Source organism: Adiantum capillus-veneris, chromosome 12, assembly GCF_014529385.1.
Source record: "Adiantum capillus-veneris isolate H3 chromosome 12, ASM1452938v2, whole genome shotgun sequence".
Classification (NCBI taxonomy): domain Eukaryota; kingdom Viridiplantae; phylum Streptophyta; class Polypodiopsida; order Polypodiales; family Pteridaceae; genus Adiantum; species Adiantum capillus-veneris.
The window spans coordinates 5945384-5959799 of NC_140942.1; the positions used below are offsets into that span (position 1 = coordinate 5945384).

Consider the following 14416-nt stretch of genomic DNA (forward strand, 5'->3'; position numbering starts at 1 on the left):
CAGAATCTACAAGAATGCTGTCCCAATTGGCAGGTGAGCGCACAGGTGGGAGGTGAGGTAGGATGCGATGAGTGAACACGCCTGATTGTGAAAATAGTGTAGCCGGACGTATGCCCGACTACATTAATTTTGCGTAGAGATGACACAAGTGTTTTTTTTAAATATTTTTCGGTAGTGTCCTCTCTATGCGAAAATAGAGTGGCCGGACCAATGTTCGACTACACTATTATCACGTAGAGACGACAAGAGTTTATTTTTTGACATTTTCTAGTAGTGTCCTCTCTATGCGGAAATAGAGTAGCCGGATACATGTCCGAATACACTGTTTTTGCATAGGGACGACATAGTGTTTTTCTTAAACATTTTTTGGTAGTGTCCTCTCTATGCGAAAATAGAGTAGCTGGACCAATGTTCGACTACACTGTTATCGCGTAGAGGTGACATTTTTTTTGGGACATTTTATGGTAGTGTCCTCTCTATGCAAAAATAGAGTAGTGGGGATGAGGGGAGACATCGAGAACTCTTGGCCGTACTGGTTTACGACGGCGATTGCGCTGAAGTCATCTGGCAAGGTCTGTTATGTGCTCAACCGACAAGCGGGCTGTGCCGAGCGGAAGCCGGAGCACCCTTGTGCTAAGGCCATCTCTCTCTCTCTCTCTCTCTCTCTCTCTCTCTCTCTCTCTCTCAGATGAAGAGGCTTTGTTTGGATCTCTCCTTCCTACCCCCTTGCCCTTGTGAGCGTACAACAAAACTCTCTCTCTCTCTCTCTCTCTCTCTCTCTCCTTCATAAACCGCACATGGGCACTTCCTAGAGACAGATATGCTCGCATAGCACTTGAAGCCTCTCGACAGTTAGCCATACAAGGAGATACAACATGCTGGTATGGGGAGATGACATCATGGTTTCAGGCACATGGGTTCAGCATAGACCGGCTGCCACCATTCCATTACTCATTGGATGCACCATCTCTCACCCTTAGTCAGAGATCACCAAGCTCATACGCCAAGACCTGACCTAGCTAGACACCAGAAGGACATGGATACAACCATCACAGGAATTGGGCACGAAGATGGCTTTTTACAAAGACCACCTTCTCCAGCTTACGGAAGATGGTTTTGTGGCGAGACCCAGATACATGGATACCCACTTGTCTCATGGGATACTATGTGCTATTGGCCAATTACGCACATCTTCTCACCAGTTGCGGATTGAAACGGGGAGATACAGCGGAGTGCCAGCAGAGGACAGGACATGCCCCTTGTGTAACATGGAACTTGAGACAGAGCTACACTATACATGTCGCTGCCCCGTCTACTATGAGATACGAGGCCGCTTCTATTGCTTGTTCAGAGAAGGTTTTGGACCACTCTCAAGAGTCATGGGATACGAAGATCAGAGATGTCTGGGTTTGTTCCTGCTCAAACCGCGCAGACACAGAGATAGCCTGATGAATGGCGAGGCTAGCCAGTCTCAAAGACGGATCACAGACTTCTTCAGAGCAGACAGGGGACAACCGCAAGAGCCACTCCCACAGCAGAGCCCCCCCTCGTCTCATACCAGAGGCACACTGATTGACCGAGCGATTGAACTGGGGAAATCCAGGTGCCCGCGACTGCAAAGAACTACACAGCATCGACGGAGGCTACGACAAAAAATTCGGAGCACGCTGGCCAGGCATGCACGACGCCCGGTCAGACTACTAACCATGGAGGAAATGATGAGATTCGCCAACGACCGATGCTAGATCTCTTGTGATTCAGCTATCCCAACAAGCCGCCCATTTTTTGCTTGGTTCACATCGATCAACTTAGGACCCCATAGTAAATATCTTTGTTTTGTACTGTTGTTAGGTTATTTTGTTACTCTGACTTTGTATCAGATCCACCACTTTGTAACTTTCGGGTCTCATAGGTCATCATGGCTTTTTGAAGACGTTAATATAACATTTCATTCATTTCATTTCTCTCTCTCTCTCTCTCTCTCTCTCTCTCTCTCTCTCTCTCTCTCTCTCTCTCTCTCTCTCTCGGTATAACCACTGAGGAATGCAGGCAAATCCATCGAGAGGATGCAGAAGCAGTAGAATGGGGTGGAATAGAGATGCAGAAGTGGTGGAATGGGTGTGGTGAGGGAATGGCCCTCTTTCTTTCTCTCTGCACGTGCAGGGGTACGAGAGCCTCTCTCCTTGACTCCGTGCTCCGGCTGTGTATGGGTCCACTCAAGCAGGCTGTCTCGCTGTGCACAACTGTCTTGGTTGAAGCTGTGTGTTGCGATAGGGCAGGAGAGAGGCAAGAGAGGTTGTGCTGCGTGAGACGTGGAGGAGGAGGAACATGGCAGGGAGATTTCATAAGGAGCATCACTTGGCGATGCCTTGCACTCTCTTTCTCTCTCTCAACTGAGGGCATGGAGGCAACTCTTTTTCTCTCTCTGGTGTGGATGCATGCAGGCAGGGGGGGGGGGTCGGGTTGGTGAGGGATGTTGCAAGCCAAAGTGGCGGCAAGAGGGGGGGTTGGGGGAGGTGGCTCTGCAGAGGGGGAGCTGGCTGGCACGTGGAGGGGGAGAGGGAGAGAGGCATGCCATGTGCGAGGGCGATGGGGGAGACAGAGGGCAACTGGCTATTGCATCGCGAGGTGAGAGAGAGATATATATACTCTTTTTCCTCTGCAATGGTGTAATGAATGGCTCTCTCCGTATGCATCGCAGAGTTTTTTTCATCTCTCCCTCTTTTGGAGTTCTGCCCTGGTCTCTTGCGATGCTGTCGTCTGGTGGTCCTTGCCCTTTGACAGCTGCAACGCATGGTGCAGTTGGGGGTGAAGGGAAGGGGTGCAGGTAGCGGTGCACAGTGAGGGAGGCCAAACGGGTGAGCACAGGGAATGATGGCGAGATGGGGGGATGTCCAGAGCCTGTGATGGCGACGGGAAAGTAGGGAGGTGGGTTGGTTGTAACATGCAGCTTCAATTTGTTCCTTTGGAAAGGGGAGGACAAGGAGGGAATCTACACAATGGAGGCAGATGTTGTCGAGCATGAAAAGAGAAAAAGGATCCTGGATCTGATTGTATAGGGGACGTGGGGTCCATGGAGGCGAGCAGGGAGCGAGGAGCGAGGAGTGCACACATAGAACCAGGGTAGGTGGCAGCGTAGGGAGGCCACACTTGTTCTCTCTCTCTCTCTCTCTCTCTCTCTCTCTCTCTCTCTCTCTCTCTCTCTCTCTCTCTCTCTCGCTAGGTGCAATAGGTCCATGCGCGGTGCTCATTCTCTCTCGATGTGCAACTCTGAGCCTGCACACTACTTCTTTTCAAGGCCATTAGCAACAGCAGCAGCAGTGGCAAAATCGGTGAGGAGCATGGTGAATCCCGCCAGAGGATCCAGTGGGAACAGGGAGAGACTGCTAGAGCTCTGACAAGGGGTGGCAGCTGGCGATAGGTATACCAGCAGATAGCAGGATATGCCGCTTATGTCATCTAGAGCCAGAGACAGAGTTACATTACATATGTCATTGCTCAGTGTACTATGAGATACGAGGCCGTTTTCATTGTCTATTCAAAGAGGGTTTTGGGCCTCTATCTAGGTCATGAGCTATGAGGATCAGAGATGTCTTGGACTGTATCTACTTGAGTTACACAAGCACAGAGACACTTTACTGAGGAGAGCTGGAGAGAGACGGTCCCAGAGACAGAGTATAGATTTCTTTACACTAGATATTGGACCCCCAAAGGAGCAGCCAGAGGAGCAGACACCATTGCAGAGCTCTGCCCGCATTCATACTACCGCTACTGGCATTCTCATAGACCGAGCATTGGAGCTAGGGAGATCTAGACGCTCGCGATTGATGAGAGGAGCTACACAACATCGACGGAGACTACAGCAAAGGATTCGAGCCATACTCTCTCGACGTCCAGAGTGCAGATGAGGATGGATCTCCACCATATTTTCCCCCCTTCTTTCATTGTACTACACATTGTATTTTGTTTCAGTTCTTTTTGATTCCGAACATGGTATCAGATTCACTATGTTGTAACGGCTTGGTCTCATAGGTCATTTTGGCCTTTTGAAGACGTTAGTATATCATTTCATTTCATCTCTCTCTCTCTCTCTCTCTCTCTCTCTCTCTCTCTCTCTCTCTCTCTCTCTCTCTCTCTCTCTCTCTCTCTCCACAATCCACATCATGTTATATGTTGATGACATTGTACGGATTTCAGAGTCACTAGAGGGCCTACAGAGCCATGTGAGAGGTTTGAATGAGTTCTGTACTGACAGGGGACTCACAGTGAATCTTGGGAAAACCAAGACCATGATCTTCCACACCTCCATAGTAGCTCGACAAGCAGCCACATTTAGAGCAGCAGGAGGACCAGTCGAGGTGGTCACCTCCTACATCTACCTAGGAGTCACATTCACTGGCAGACAGGGGCCCTTCTCCATGGCTCAGGCCGCCACTGATAGACTCACCAGAGGATATGCAGCACTGGCCATGCTAGAGCGGAGATGCCATCAAGCACACTTTCAGGAGGGGGTGGCTATTTTATACATTAGTGCAGCAACAGTGTGGGCACGCGGATTGCCAGATAGCGAGTGGGCACGAATTGAGAGACCACAGATCTATATGGTTTCTCGCCTGTTTGCGGCAAGCACACAGTGCCACCGGACATCATCAGGGCAGAGCTTGCCACCCCCCCCATGGTAGTGGAGGTGGTCTTCCAGACAGTGTGCTTCATCCAGAGAGTGAGAGCTCTCGACTGACAAACTCATACGACGAGCATTTGTCAACTATACATATATAAGAGGCTGGATATGACAGAGCATGGTACACAGATTAGAGCATGGTTCAGAGCACACGGCCTTGACCTGGAGAGCTTGCCACCTTTCGAGTACAACCCTGACTCTCCCTAGCTTCATCTCTCATGGAGTGAGAGAAACATAGTGATCCGACAGGACCTCTGGCAGCTCTATATCAGATAGACTTGGATCACATCTCCCCTCCGGCATTACATCTCTCTCTCTCTCTCTCTCTCTCTCTCTCTCTCTCTCTCTCTCTCTCGCACGCACACACACACACACACACACACACACACACACACACACATAGATAGCGCATCTCTATCTCCCTCTCCGCGGCTTCGCCCCAAGATAGACATGGCATCTCTGTCTCCCTCCCTACGCGAGAGAGAGAGAGAGAGAGAGAGAGAGAGAGAGAGAGAGAGAGAGAGAGAGAGAGAGAGAGAGAGAGAGAGATGAAATGATATATTAAGGTCTACAAAAGGCCAAAATGACCTATGAGACCAACTGATTACAATGATGAGTCTAGTACCAAGTCTGGATACAAACAAAGAAGACTACAAACCAAAAACTGAGATAGGAGTGCTACCGACTCCTATGGGTGGCTGGTAGGCTGAGCAATGGTATCATGCCACAATGGTACAAAGTGGGGATAAGTGTCACCATGATACAACATAGCAGTAGCATGAAGCCTATCGTGATCGACACTCCGGGTGTCGTTCTAGAATCCTGTGGATCCTTTGCTGCAATCTCCGCTGGTGCTGCGTGGCTCCCCTCCTCAGTCGTGGTCGTCTCGATCTCCCCAACTCTATAGCTCGGTCAATGAGAGTACCGCTGGTGTGTGTATAAAGTGGGAACCGAGCTCTGTGATGGTGGTGTCCCCTCTGCCTCTGTGGTACTCAGACTGAAGAAATCTGAGATGCGTCTCTGGGGCTGTCTCTGTCTATACCCTCTCAATAGAGAGTCTATGTCTCTCTATCTCGAGTAGAAATAATCCGAGACATCTCTGATCCTGATATCTCATGACTCTATCTAACGAGTCAAAACCATCTCTGAATAAACAATGAAAGCGTCCCCGTATCTCATAGTAGAGTGTGCAGTGACATATTTAGTGGAACTCTGTCTCTGGCTCTGCATGGCATAACTGACATATCCTATTGTCTGCTGGTATGCCTCTGAATCTACTTGTCTCAATCCCAAGCTGGTGTGAAGATGTGCGGATCTGGCCTATGGCACATCGTAACCCATGAGATAGATGTGTGTCCATGTAGCTGGGCCGTGTGACAAATCTGCTGTCGTGAGTTGGAGAAGATGCTCTCTATAGAAAGCCCTCTTCGTACCCAACTCCCGTGATGGCTCTATCCATGTCCTCCTGCTATCAAGCTAGATAAGATCCTGCCGAATGAGTCTAGTAATCTCCATCCGTGTAAGAGCCAAAGATGGTGCATCAAGAGAATACTGAGAAGGGGGCAGCCTGTCCATGCTGAAACCATGAGCTCATGTGTGCATACCAACATGATGTATCTCCTTGTAATGCCAGTTGGCTGGATGACTCAAGAGCAAGCCTAGCATATGTGTCCCTAGTGGTGTCCCATAAGGTGTGTACAAATGATACTGATCTGGTGAGTGCCTCAACCTCCATAGGTGGGGCAGCCAGCTCCGCTTGTATGATGTCATGTGGAACTGAGGCCTTGGCTCTAATCAGCCTAGAAATCATAGATACCAAGGGCCTCTCCATATTACTCCATCCAGCACTGTCAACAGACGGTCCCCAAACCTGAACCCCGTAGTGCATAACTGAAGCGACCAAAGTGTCGAAGAGCCAGAGCTTTGTTCGAGGTTCCTGGAACTGAACCTGCGAACAAATCCTCTCTAAACCGCCTAGGGCTGCATAGGCACGAGTCAATCTAGTGTCTGCTGCCACTTTCAGTGTGAACCTCGGTCCACTAAAGACCACCCCAAGATATGTGTATGCATCAGTGTACTCCATACTGTCTTGACCATATGTGCTAACCCACTGTGGCGTGGTATTAAATACCATGACCTTGGTTTTACCAAGGTTGACAGACAATCCACTATCCCCTGCAAAACTATGCAATGCGTCCAAATGTCTCTGCATACTCTCTGGTGAGTCTGATATCACACGATATCGTCAGCATACAATAAAAGAGGGATCCATGTCCCCGCAAGCTGAGCACCTCTATCTCCTCCTCTGTCAATATAATCAGACCCCATCTACATACCAAATAAAGTAGAGGACAATGGGCATCCCTGTTTCACTCCGATAGTGGAGTGAACTATGTTAGATATCCCCTTTGATGTGTGTACATAACCATCACGGAATTGTACAATGTCATAATCCCCCATATCAGCTCTGTGGGTACCCCCAATTCCATAAGTCGGCGCATCAATCTGGCCCTAAAGACATGATCTAGTGTGGAGAAACCCCTCCTGAAACCAGCTTGCCCAGGTGCCCGTATGCCCATAATCTCTGCCCAACTGCTCAGCCTATGCTCAAGGATGGATGCATACAACCGTGCCAATGTGTGTCCTACCATGATAGTACGGTAATTCCCTGGCACTGTGGGGTCTCCTGTCTTGAAGATAGGTACAATAGTAGATAATCTCCAAGACTCAGGAAAGCCCTCACACATGACACGGTTGAATAACCGTGCAAGCATCTATGCCAACAAGTCCCCAGCATGTATAATGTGCTCTGCTACCAAACCCTCATGATCCTTTGCCCGTCTGGTCTTCATCCTGTCAATGACCTCCTTTACCATCTCAATGGTAAAGAAGGTGCTCGTAGCCGGACATGGCTGTGGTGGATCTGGTAGTGGTGGCTGTCCAGGTACAGTGTATAAAGATGTTGCATACTGCCCCCATATCTCTGTAGAAGTAATCACTTGTGGGGGAGACTGCTCATGGAATAAATGCCAAGCCTCTCCTGAATCTCTACTAAGGAAGAGCTGATATAAATCTTGCTCCATCTGGACCAAGAAAGCTCGCTTCTTCCGTCGCACTAGTCGTCGTGTAGCAATACGAGACTATCTATAGGTGATCACTCCCAATGCAAGCTCCCGCTGTATCTGAGCTCTCCTTTGTCGACACTTCATACCAGCTGTTCTGAGGCTTGTGCCCATAACGACGTCTCTGACCAGGCTGAGTGTGTGGGTATGCCTCTGTCGTTGCCCCATGTAATGTTACTGTCAGCATAGATGTGATCTCCTCCACTATGTATATTGGCTCTGATGTGCATAAAAGCCTACGTATCTCCTCTGCATAGACTGAGTCAGTCTCTGGTGTAAAAGTATAACGTGGATGTCTACCACCCCGTGAGGCCTGAGATGTATTGTACTCAAAGGAGACTGATAATATCAAAAGTGCATGATCTATTGCTATCCCAACAGGCATGGGCCCCACTGTGAAATCCTGAATGTGAGAGATAAAGCTCGGATGTGTCAGAACATAGTCTACAGTACTGGACCCATGTTTGTGTGGAAAACAAGTAAAACCTGTAGACAATGGGAAAGTCGGTAAGCCATTCAGTATGGCTAAACTGTGAGTAGTCGTCATCTCCCTTAGGTATCTCCCATACTGTATGCTCTCTGTCGTGTGAGCATCTCTCAAGCCCCATCTCCTCTGGCTCTAGCTCTCTGAGCATCTCCTTTGAGTTCATAGAAAACCGTCTATGAACTGCTTGTACGGGCATTGAAATCCCCCAAAAGTATGGTGTCTCCATCCCTGGAGAACTCCCAGATATCATAATCAAGTACAGAGTAAGGAGATTGTCCTCTGGGTGAAGCATATATTGAAGTGTTGGGAGGAAAATAGCATATGGCGATGTACAAGAAACGTCCAGTCTCTGCCCTCAGCCTGACCCACAAGTATCTGGCCTGATCATCTCTCTGAACTATGTGCAGTAGTGGCTGGAGCTCCTCTCTGAAAAGAACTGCTACACCTCCTGATCCTCTAGTCCCATGCTCAGATCTGGTGCATGTCCGGCAAGCTGTCTCCCATCTGTATCCTGATATATGCGGCAACTGTCCTGGAGCTTGATGAGTCTCTGAGTAGAAAATAATGTCTCTGTCTCTGAAGCTGTCCTCAAAGGCCCCCACACCAAGTCTATACGAACCATTACAATTCCAAACCGCCATCCTGAGAGTGGTCCCATAGGTCTCGCACCGTCATGTAGAGCGGTGCTCTGTAATCAATACTCGTCCATTTCTGTAGAAGGCTAACTTTCCCGAGAGAGAGAGAGAGAGAGAGAGAGAGAGAGAGAGAGAGAGAGAGAGAGAGAGAGAGAGAGAGAGAGAGAGAGAGAGAGAGAGCTGACACCCCTGCTGTCTCTCCGTGTTCTTCACCACCAAATTTCTAGTATGCTTCAAGTTTACTACTTGCATCAAACAAGCATGCAAATGGGTGATGACTTTTCGCTTGGATGTGATCATTCAGATGCTTCATTGTTATGTTTGTTTAACCGTTCTTGTTTTATTTTTTGATCCATAGAAAGAAAACGTCGTGCTTGGTGGTGCACTTCATAAAGCACAAAAGGTATTTGAGGAGCTTCTTGTCGAGGATTTCATCATCTCTTAATATGCACTGATTGCAGGATATGCCAAGTTGGGCAGGGCCAAGAAGCTCTGGGCTATTTTCAGCGGCTGCAAAGCGAGAGTCTCTCTAGATGCAATCACATATGCTTGCATCTTGAAGGCAAGGGTCGGGTTCAGGAAGCTTTGGGCTATTTTCAGCAAATGCAGAGAGAGGGTATCTCTCCAAATGCAATCACGTACACTTGCACCATGAATGCATGTGGCATTACACAAGATGGTGATATGGGCAAAAGAATTCAAGGGTTGTTGAAAGAGAAAGTCGTGCTTGGCATTGCCTTGGTCGACATGTATGTCAAATGTGGGCCCAGAAGCTCTGGGCTATTTTCTAACAAATGCGAAGCGAGGGTGTCTCTCTAGATGCAATCACATACGCTTGCATCTTGAAGGCAAGGGTTGGGTTCAGGAAGCTCAAGGGTGTTTTTAGTAGATGCAGAGAGAGGGCATCTCTCCAAATGCAATCACGTATACTTGCACCTTGAAGGCATGTGCAATTGGGCAAAAGAATTCAACATCATGTTTAATGTGGGTGGGAAAGGCATTTGGTGAAGACTCGATGTTAGCTGGTATATGAGCAAGGTGTCACTCTTGAGAAGGCCCTGTGAAAAAATAGAAGGCCTTTTTCATAACACGTTTGTATGAATGCCCTTATCCTCCTTGGGCACAATCCAAATATATTGTCCAACCTATTTCTATGTTGATCATGTGTGTGTGTCATGGGGAGGTGCTTTAAGATTGACACACACATACATGTACCATTGGTAAGATCGAATGAGACCCACCGAAGGCGGGCCGCGTGAGCTAGTACACATACATAGGTGCACTATAGACACATATATGTGTGCGCATGCGCGCATGCACACACACATACACAAATGTATGCATGTAACAAAATACATAGATAGATAGTTGGACAAGCATATAACTAATTAAAAGACGAAAATAAACATGTACACTGCTATTGTGCCCTCGCGTGCACACACACTCGTATGCACACAGACAAGCATTTGACCTTATAGCAATGGTAATGATAAAACGTTGGAATAGAAGAAGAAAAAGAAGAAGAAGAAGAAGTGAATTTTAATGTCGTAGGAAGCTATCACAGAGACCTCAAAGATCTATCCGACGAGAGTTGAACTCAAGACCTGTTATTCAAGAGGGAAATGGCATAACCAATCTACCACACTTGGGGGGGGAGAGAGAGAGAGAGAGAGAGAGAGAGAGAGACAGATAATTGGACAAAAGTATAGCCTAGATGGACAAAATGGCACATTATGGATGGAGAGATTGACATTCACATGTTAGGCACATTTTGCACGATTGTTTGGGTAGGGTTTTGCTAATGTAAGCTGGGCTTTGCCTTGTAGCAGCCAAAGTTGGCAAAGGTAGCGAAACTCTCTCTCTCTCTCTCTCTCTCTCTCTCTCTCTCTCTCTCTCTCTCTCTTTGATGGAGTAAAGAAGAAGACCACAAGTCTACAAGGGAGATAAATGCAAATAAGCCAAGTGTAACTCCATCGGTTGATAACGCTTCAAGAGTACCATGTGAAAGTGCTCTTAGCAAGTTATTATAGAAAGAAGTGCTGGAAAAATGGACAATTTTGGTATAAAAGCTTAACATTACAAAATAATGAGTAGGCAAGATAGGTTGACAGAAAGATTGAACATCTATGCCATCGTGTGTCGTTTATGTGCGTGCGTGCACACACACACATACACATGCATGCATGCGTGCACACATACACGTGCATGTACGCGTGCGTGCGTGCACACGTGCACATACGGGGCGTGCGCACACACACCCGATGATAGATAAATTAGTTTATTGATGAATACACACATATGTGATAATTGGATGGATACCAAAAAAAAAGGAAAAAGAAATTCACAAAGACAGAGAGCTACAAATACGCCTATATCTATGCATATACATATATTTTTTATACATATTTAGGCATCCACGCATGTGCGTGCGTGCGCGTGCGCGTGCGCGTGTGTGTGTGTGTGTGTGTGTGAGAGAGAGAGAGAGAGAGAGAGAGAGAGAGAGAGAGAGAACATGTGTAAATATAAGGTACATGGATCAACAATACACATACCTGCATAAGAAGATAAACTTGCATAGACAAGTGAATAGATAGATATCCATTAGATAAGGAGTGAGCATATTTCATGCTAGCTGAATAGGCGAGAAGGAAGCTGAGATAGATAGAGAGAGAGACAACAGAAGTTACTATGAGGTTATGACAAATGAAATAACTTTAGAGTCAATCCCTAATTGAATAGATTGATACAAGTAGGTACATTGCTTGTTTCTGTGTGAGTGTGTGTGAGAGAGAGAAAATCTTTGCCTATGGTAGCTAGAGAGATTTAATAATACATGGGCCACAACCAGTAAACAAAGAGATAAGGGTAGTACACAAAATAGTCATAGGTATATTGATTTTTAAGAAAATAAGAATGCTAACTTGTTTGGAGTGCCTCAATGCATGGGATCTCATACAATACACTAATGAGCTCCTTTGTGATTACATCCATTTTAAAATTTATGTCTTAATTTCTTTGGATGTCTGAATAAGTTATAAAAAAGTTACTTATATACGTTTCTTGAAAAGAAAAAAACTGACCTTCCCAAAGCAAAATGATTCATAGCATAATGTGTGAATATGATGGAGAACACGAGACAAGAGGTTCGAACACATTATTATAGAAATCACAGTTAAATTGTTTTCCACTTTCCACGTTAGTTATCAGTCTCAATAAATGGCTTACTCCTTTGGAAGGTTCAATGTATGGGATCTTAACTTTTGAGTATGTACACGTGCCTCTTTTGTTGAAGACAATAATAAGGATTTCACAACTTGTATGTTTCAACTCTACATTCAAACAACAATACAGCTCTCAATCAAATGTTAACTCCCAAAGTTCTTTTTGACAGTAAAACAAGGGCATGAAAGTAAAGACTTTCACAAGATAATGTGTGAAAATTATGGAGACCAAGTTTTGTCAGGTATGTTGATTGTAAGGTGGTTCCCAAAAGTATATATCTAGTTTGATGAAACGTGCTGCTTGCTTATTATTTAGATATTTTATTGGCTTCAGAGTATAATTCTACAAGAACAGTTTTGAGTGTTAACAGCATATAATTTGGAAAAGGAATGCTTGCATTTTCGTTCTATATGCATGTAACTGTTTTCTTCCTTGTGAGGAAACTTGACCATTTTTTTCTTCATGAAAGGTAACCACATCTAGAGTATCCAAATGCAGGAGCAACTATGTTTTCGAGAGATATGCCTCCTTATGCCAGCGAAAAACTTTTTAAGATAAAGGATAAAAGAACGCTTGCTTGCGATGATCCAAACAAGCAAGATGCACAAAGCTACATAAACTTGCAATCTACATCGAGTACTGACTATTATGCCACCGACTTTTTCTCAGAGGAAAGTTTAAGTGTTGCAAGGTCAAAATCTAGCAAAAGTTATACCAGCCTCTCAACAATTTCTATAGATCAAGGTTAGTTATGGTGGTGAGATTGTGGCTATTCTAAATTCAAATATTAAAGGAGCTGGTAAATAACAGGATATTTAGCCATTTAAAATAAACCAATTTCTTTTCTAAAGAAACCTTGCTTTTGATCTTAGCAAAACTCTTTGTAATTGATTTATTATACACAAAACACCGTTGCTACTCACATCATTCATTTTATTGTAGGGAAGTCACGGTCCAGCTCAACCTCACCAACAAAGAAATCTATATGAGACCCAACGGCCAAAAACAAGATAAATCAGGTGAAATATCAACCACCTTGAATTTGCAACCAGTTTCTCAAAGTGAAGAGACAAGTAGAGCTACCCCATATATATAGAGTTAAGTATTGAGAAGGTACCATTCGTCAAATACCATGTAGTTATTCTTTGGAAAAAAAAAAACACATACTTCATCCTGGTTGGAGCTTCATTGTTGCTATTCTAAGACAAGAAATTATCTTTGAGCCATGACATATACAAAGAAGACTAAATATATTCACTAACAACCTTCCATCTTTGATATAGAAAAAAAATTGTTTGATCTCTTTCTATTTTGCAATATACTTGTGGTGTGACCACAATCTCGAATTTGTTATAATCTTGTTTGAAAACTTGAGAGGTTGAGTGTAGCTCCAATTTGACATTGTTTTAAGTATCTTAATCCATAGATTGCCACAAATCTCCTTCAAAACCTCATATAGTAGGTACATCTCCTTAAGCTCAACGGGGGAGGGGGGGATATGTAAATTCTCCGTATCACGTGCGTTCAATGCCTATTTTAAAAACCCTTGTAGATCTTCCATGAGTCAAACACAACCTTTTTCTATTCAATCTGTGTAAACCTCTTTTATTTGGTACCCTTATGTATGTTAAATAAGGATAAGATCTATGTTAAAAACTCTCTTATGTTACTATGTGCTATATTAACATATTTATGGGTGCCCCCCCCCCCCTCCCCCCCCTCTTTCTTTTCCTCGAGTCCTTGGCATAGAGGATAGTCTCAATCAAAAGGCCTCCTATAAGAAGCATAAATGTAATAGAAATGAGACCCTCTTGTTAGAAAATACAAAAAGGTGCAATTTTCACAGTGTGCATGTGCCTATATTGGTCTACTTTTCTACCTTGGATATTTGTGTCTATCGCTCAGTCAAGTACATTGCATCTTTCAAGGATCAAGGTGGTGATATTCTTTTGCGTGTAATGTTTACTTAGGATCATGGGCCCTTTTCACAAAAATGGACAACAAGATATCTTAGGTAGTCTAGAGTACTTTAGCCCAATTACATTATATATACTATGCGTGTGTTTTGGATTATTATCTTACTCATACACAACATAACACTTCTACATGTCCAAAAGCCACAAGATTGTGAGTACAAAATTTATTTCCTATTTCAAAGTTTTATACTCTAAAATTACCAAATTAGATGTCGTTGTCTTATCTTCAATGCGGAACAATAGTTATCCTAAGGACGTTTAAGAAAGGCTATAACTCTCACTTATATCCATGT

General features: G+C 45.0%; 1 protein-coding gene across 3 annotated transcripts in view; it reads left to right on the forward strand.

The window, feature by feature from the left end:
* The window catches only part of LOC147445257 (uncharacterized), a 68825-nt gene extending 55401 nt beyond the window's left edge, over positions 1 to 13424 (forward strand). The window contains exons 7-9 of one of the 3 annotated variants that reach the window (XM_086524809.1): positions 12317 to 12388; positions 12646 to 12891; positions 13090 to 13424. In XM_086524809.1, the coding sequence (XP_086380935.1) occupies positions 12317 to 12388; positions 12646 to 12891; positions 13090 to 13136 (365 nt within the window). In that variant the 3' untranslated portion in view covers positions 13137 to 13424. Of the gene's footprint in view, positions 1 to 9386; positions 10084 to 12316; positions 12389 to 12616; positions 12892 to 13089 lie in introns of those variants that run through there. The other 2 variants (XM_086524810.1, XM_086524811.1) reach the window with 2 other exon arrangements.
* The last annotated feature ends 992 nt before the right edge of the window (positions 13425 to 14416 follow it).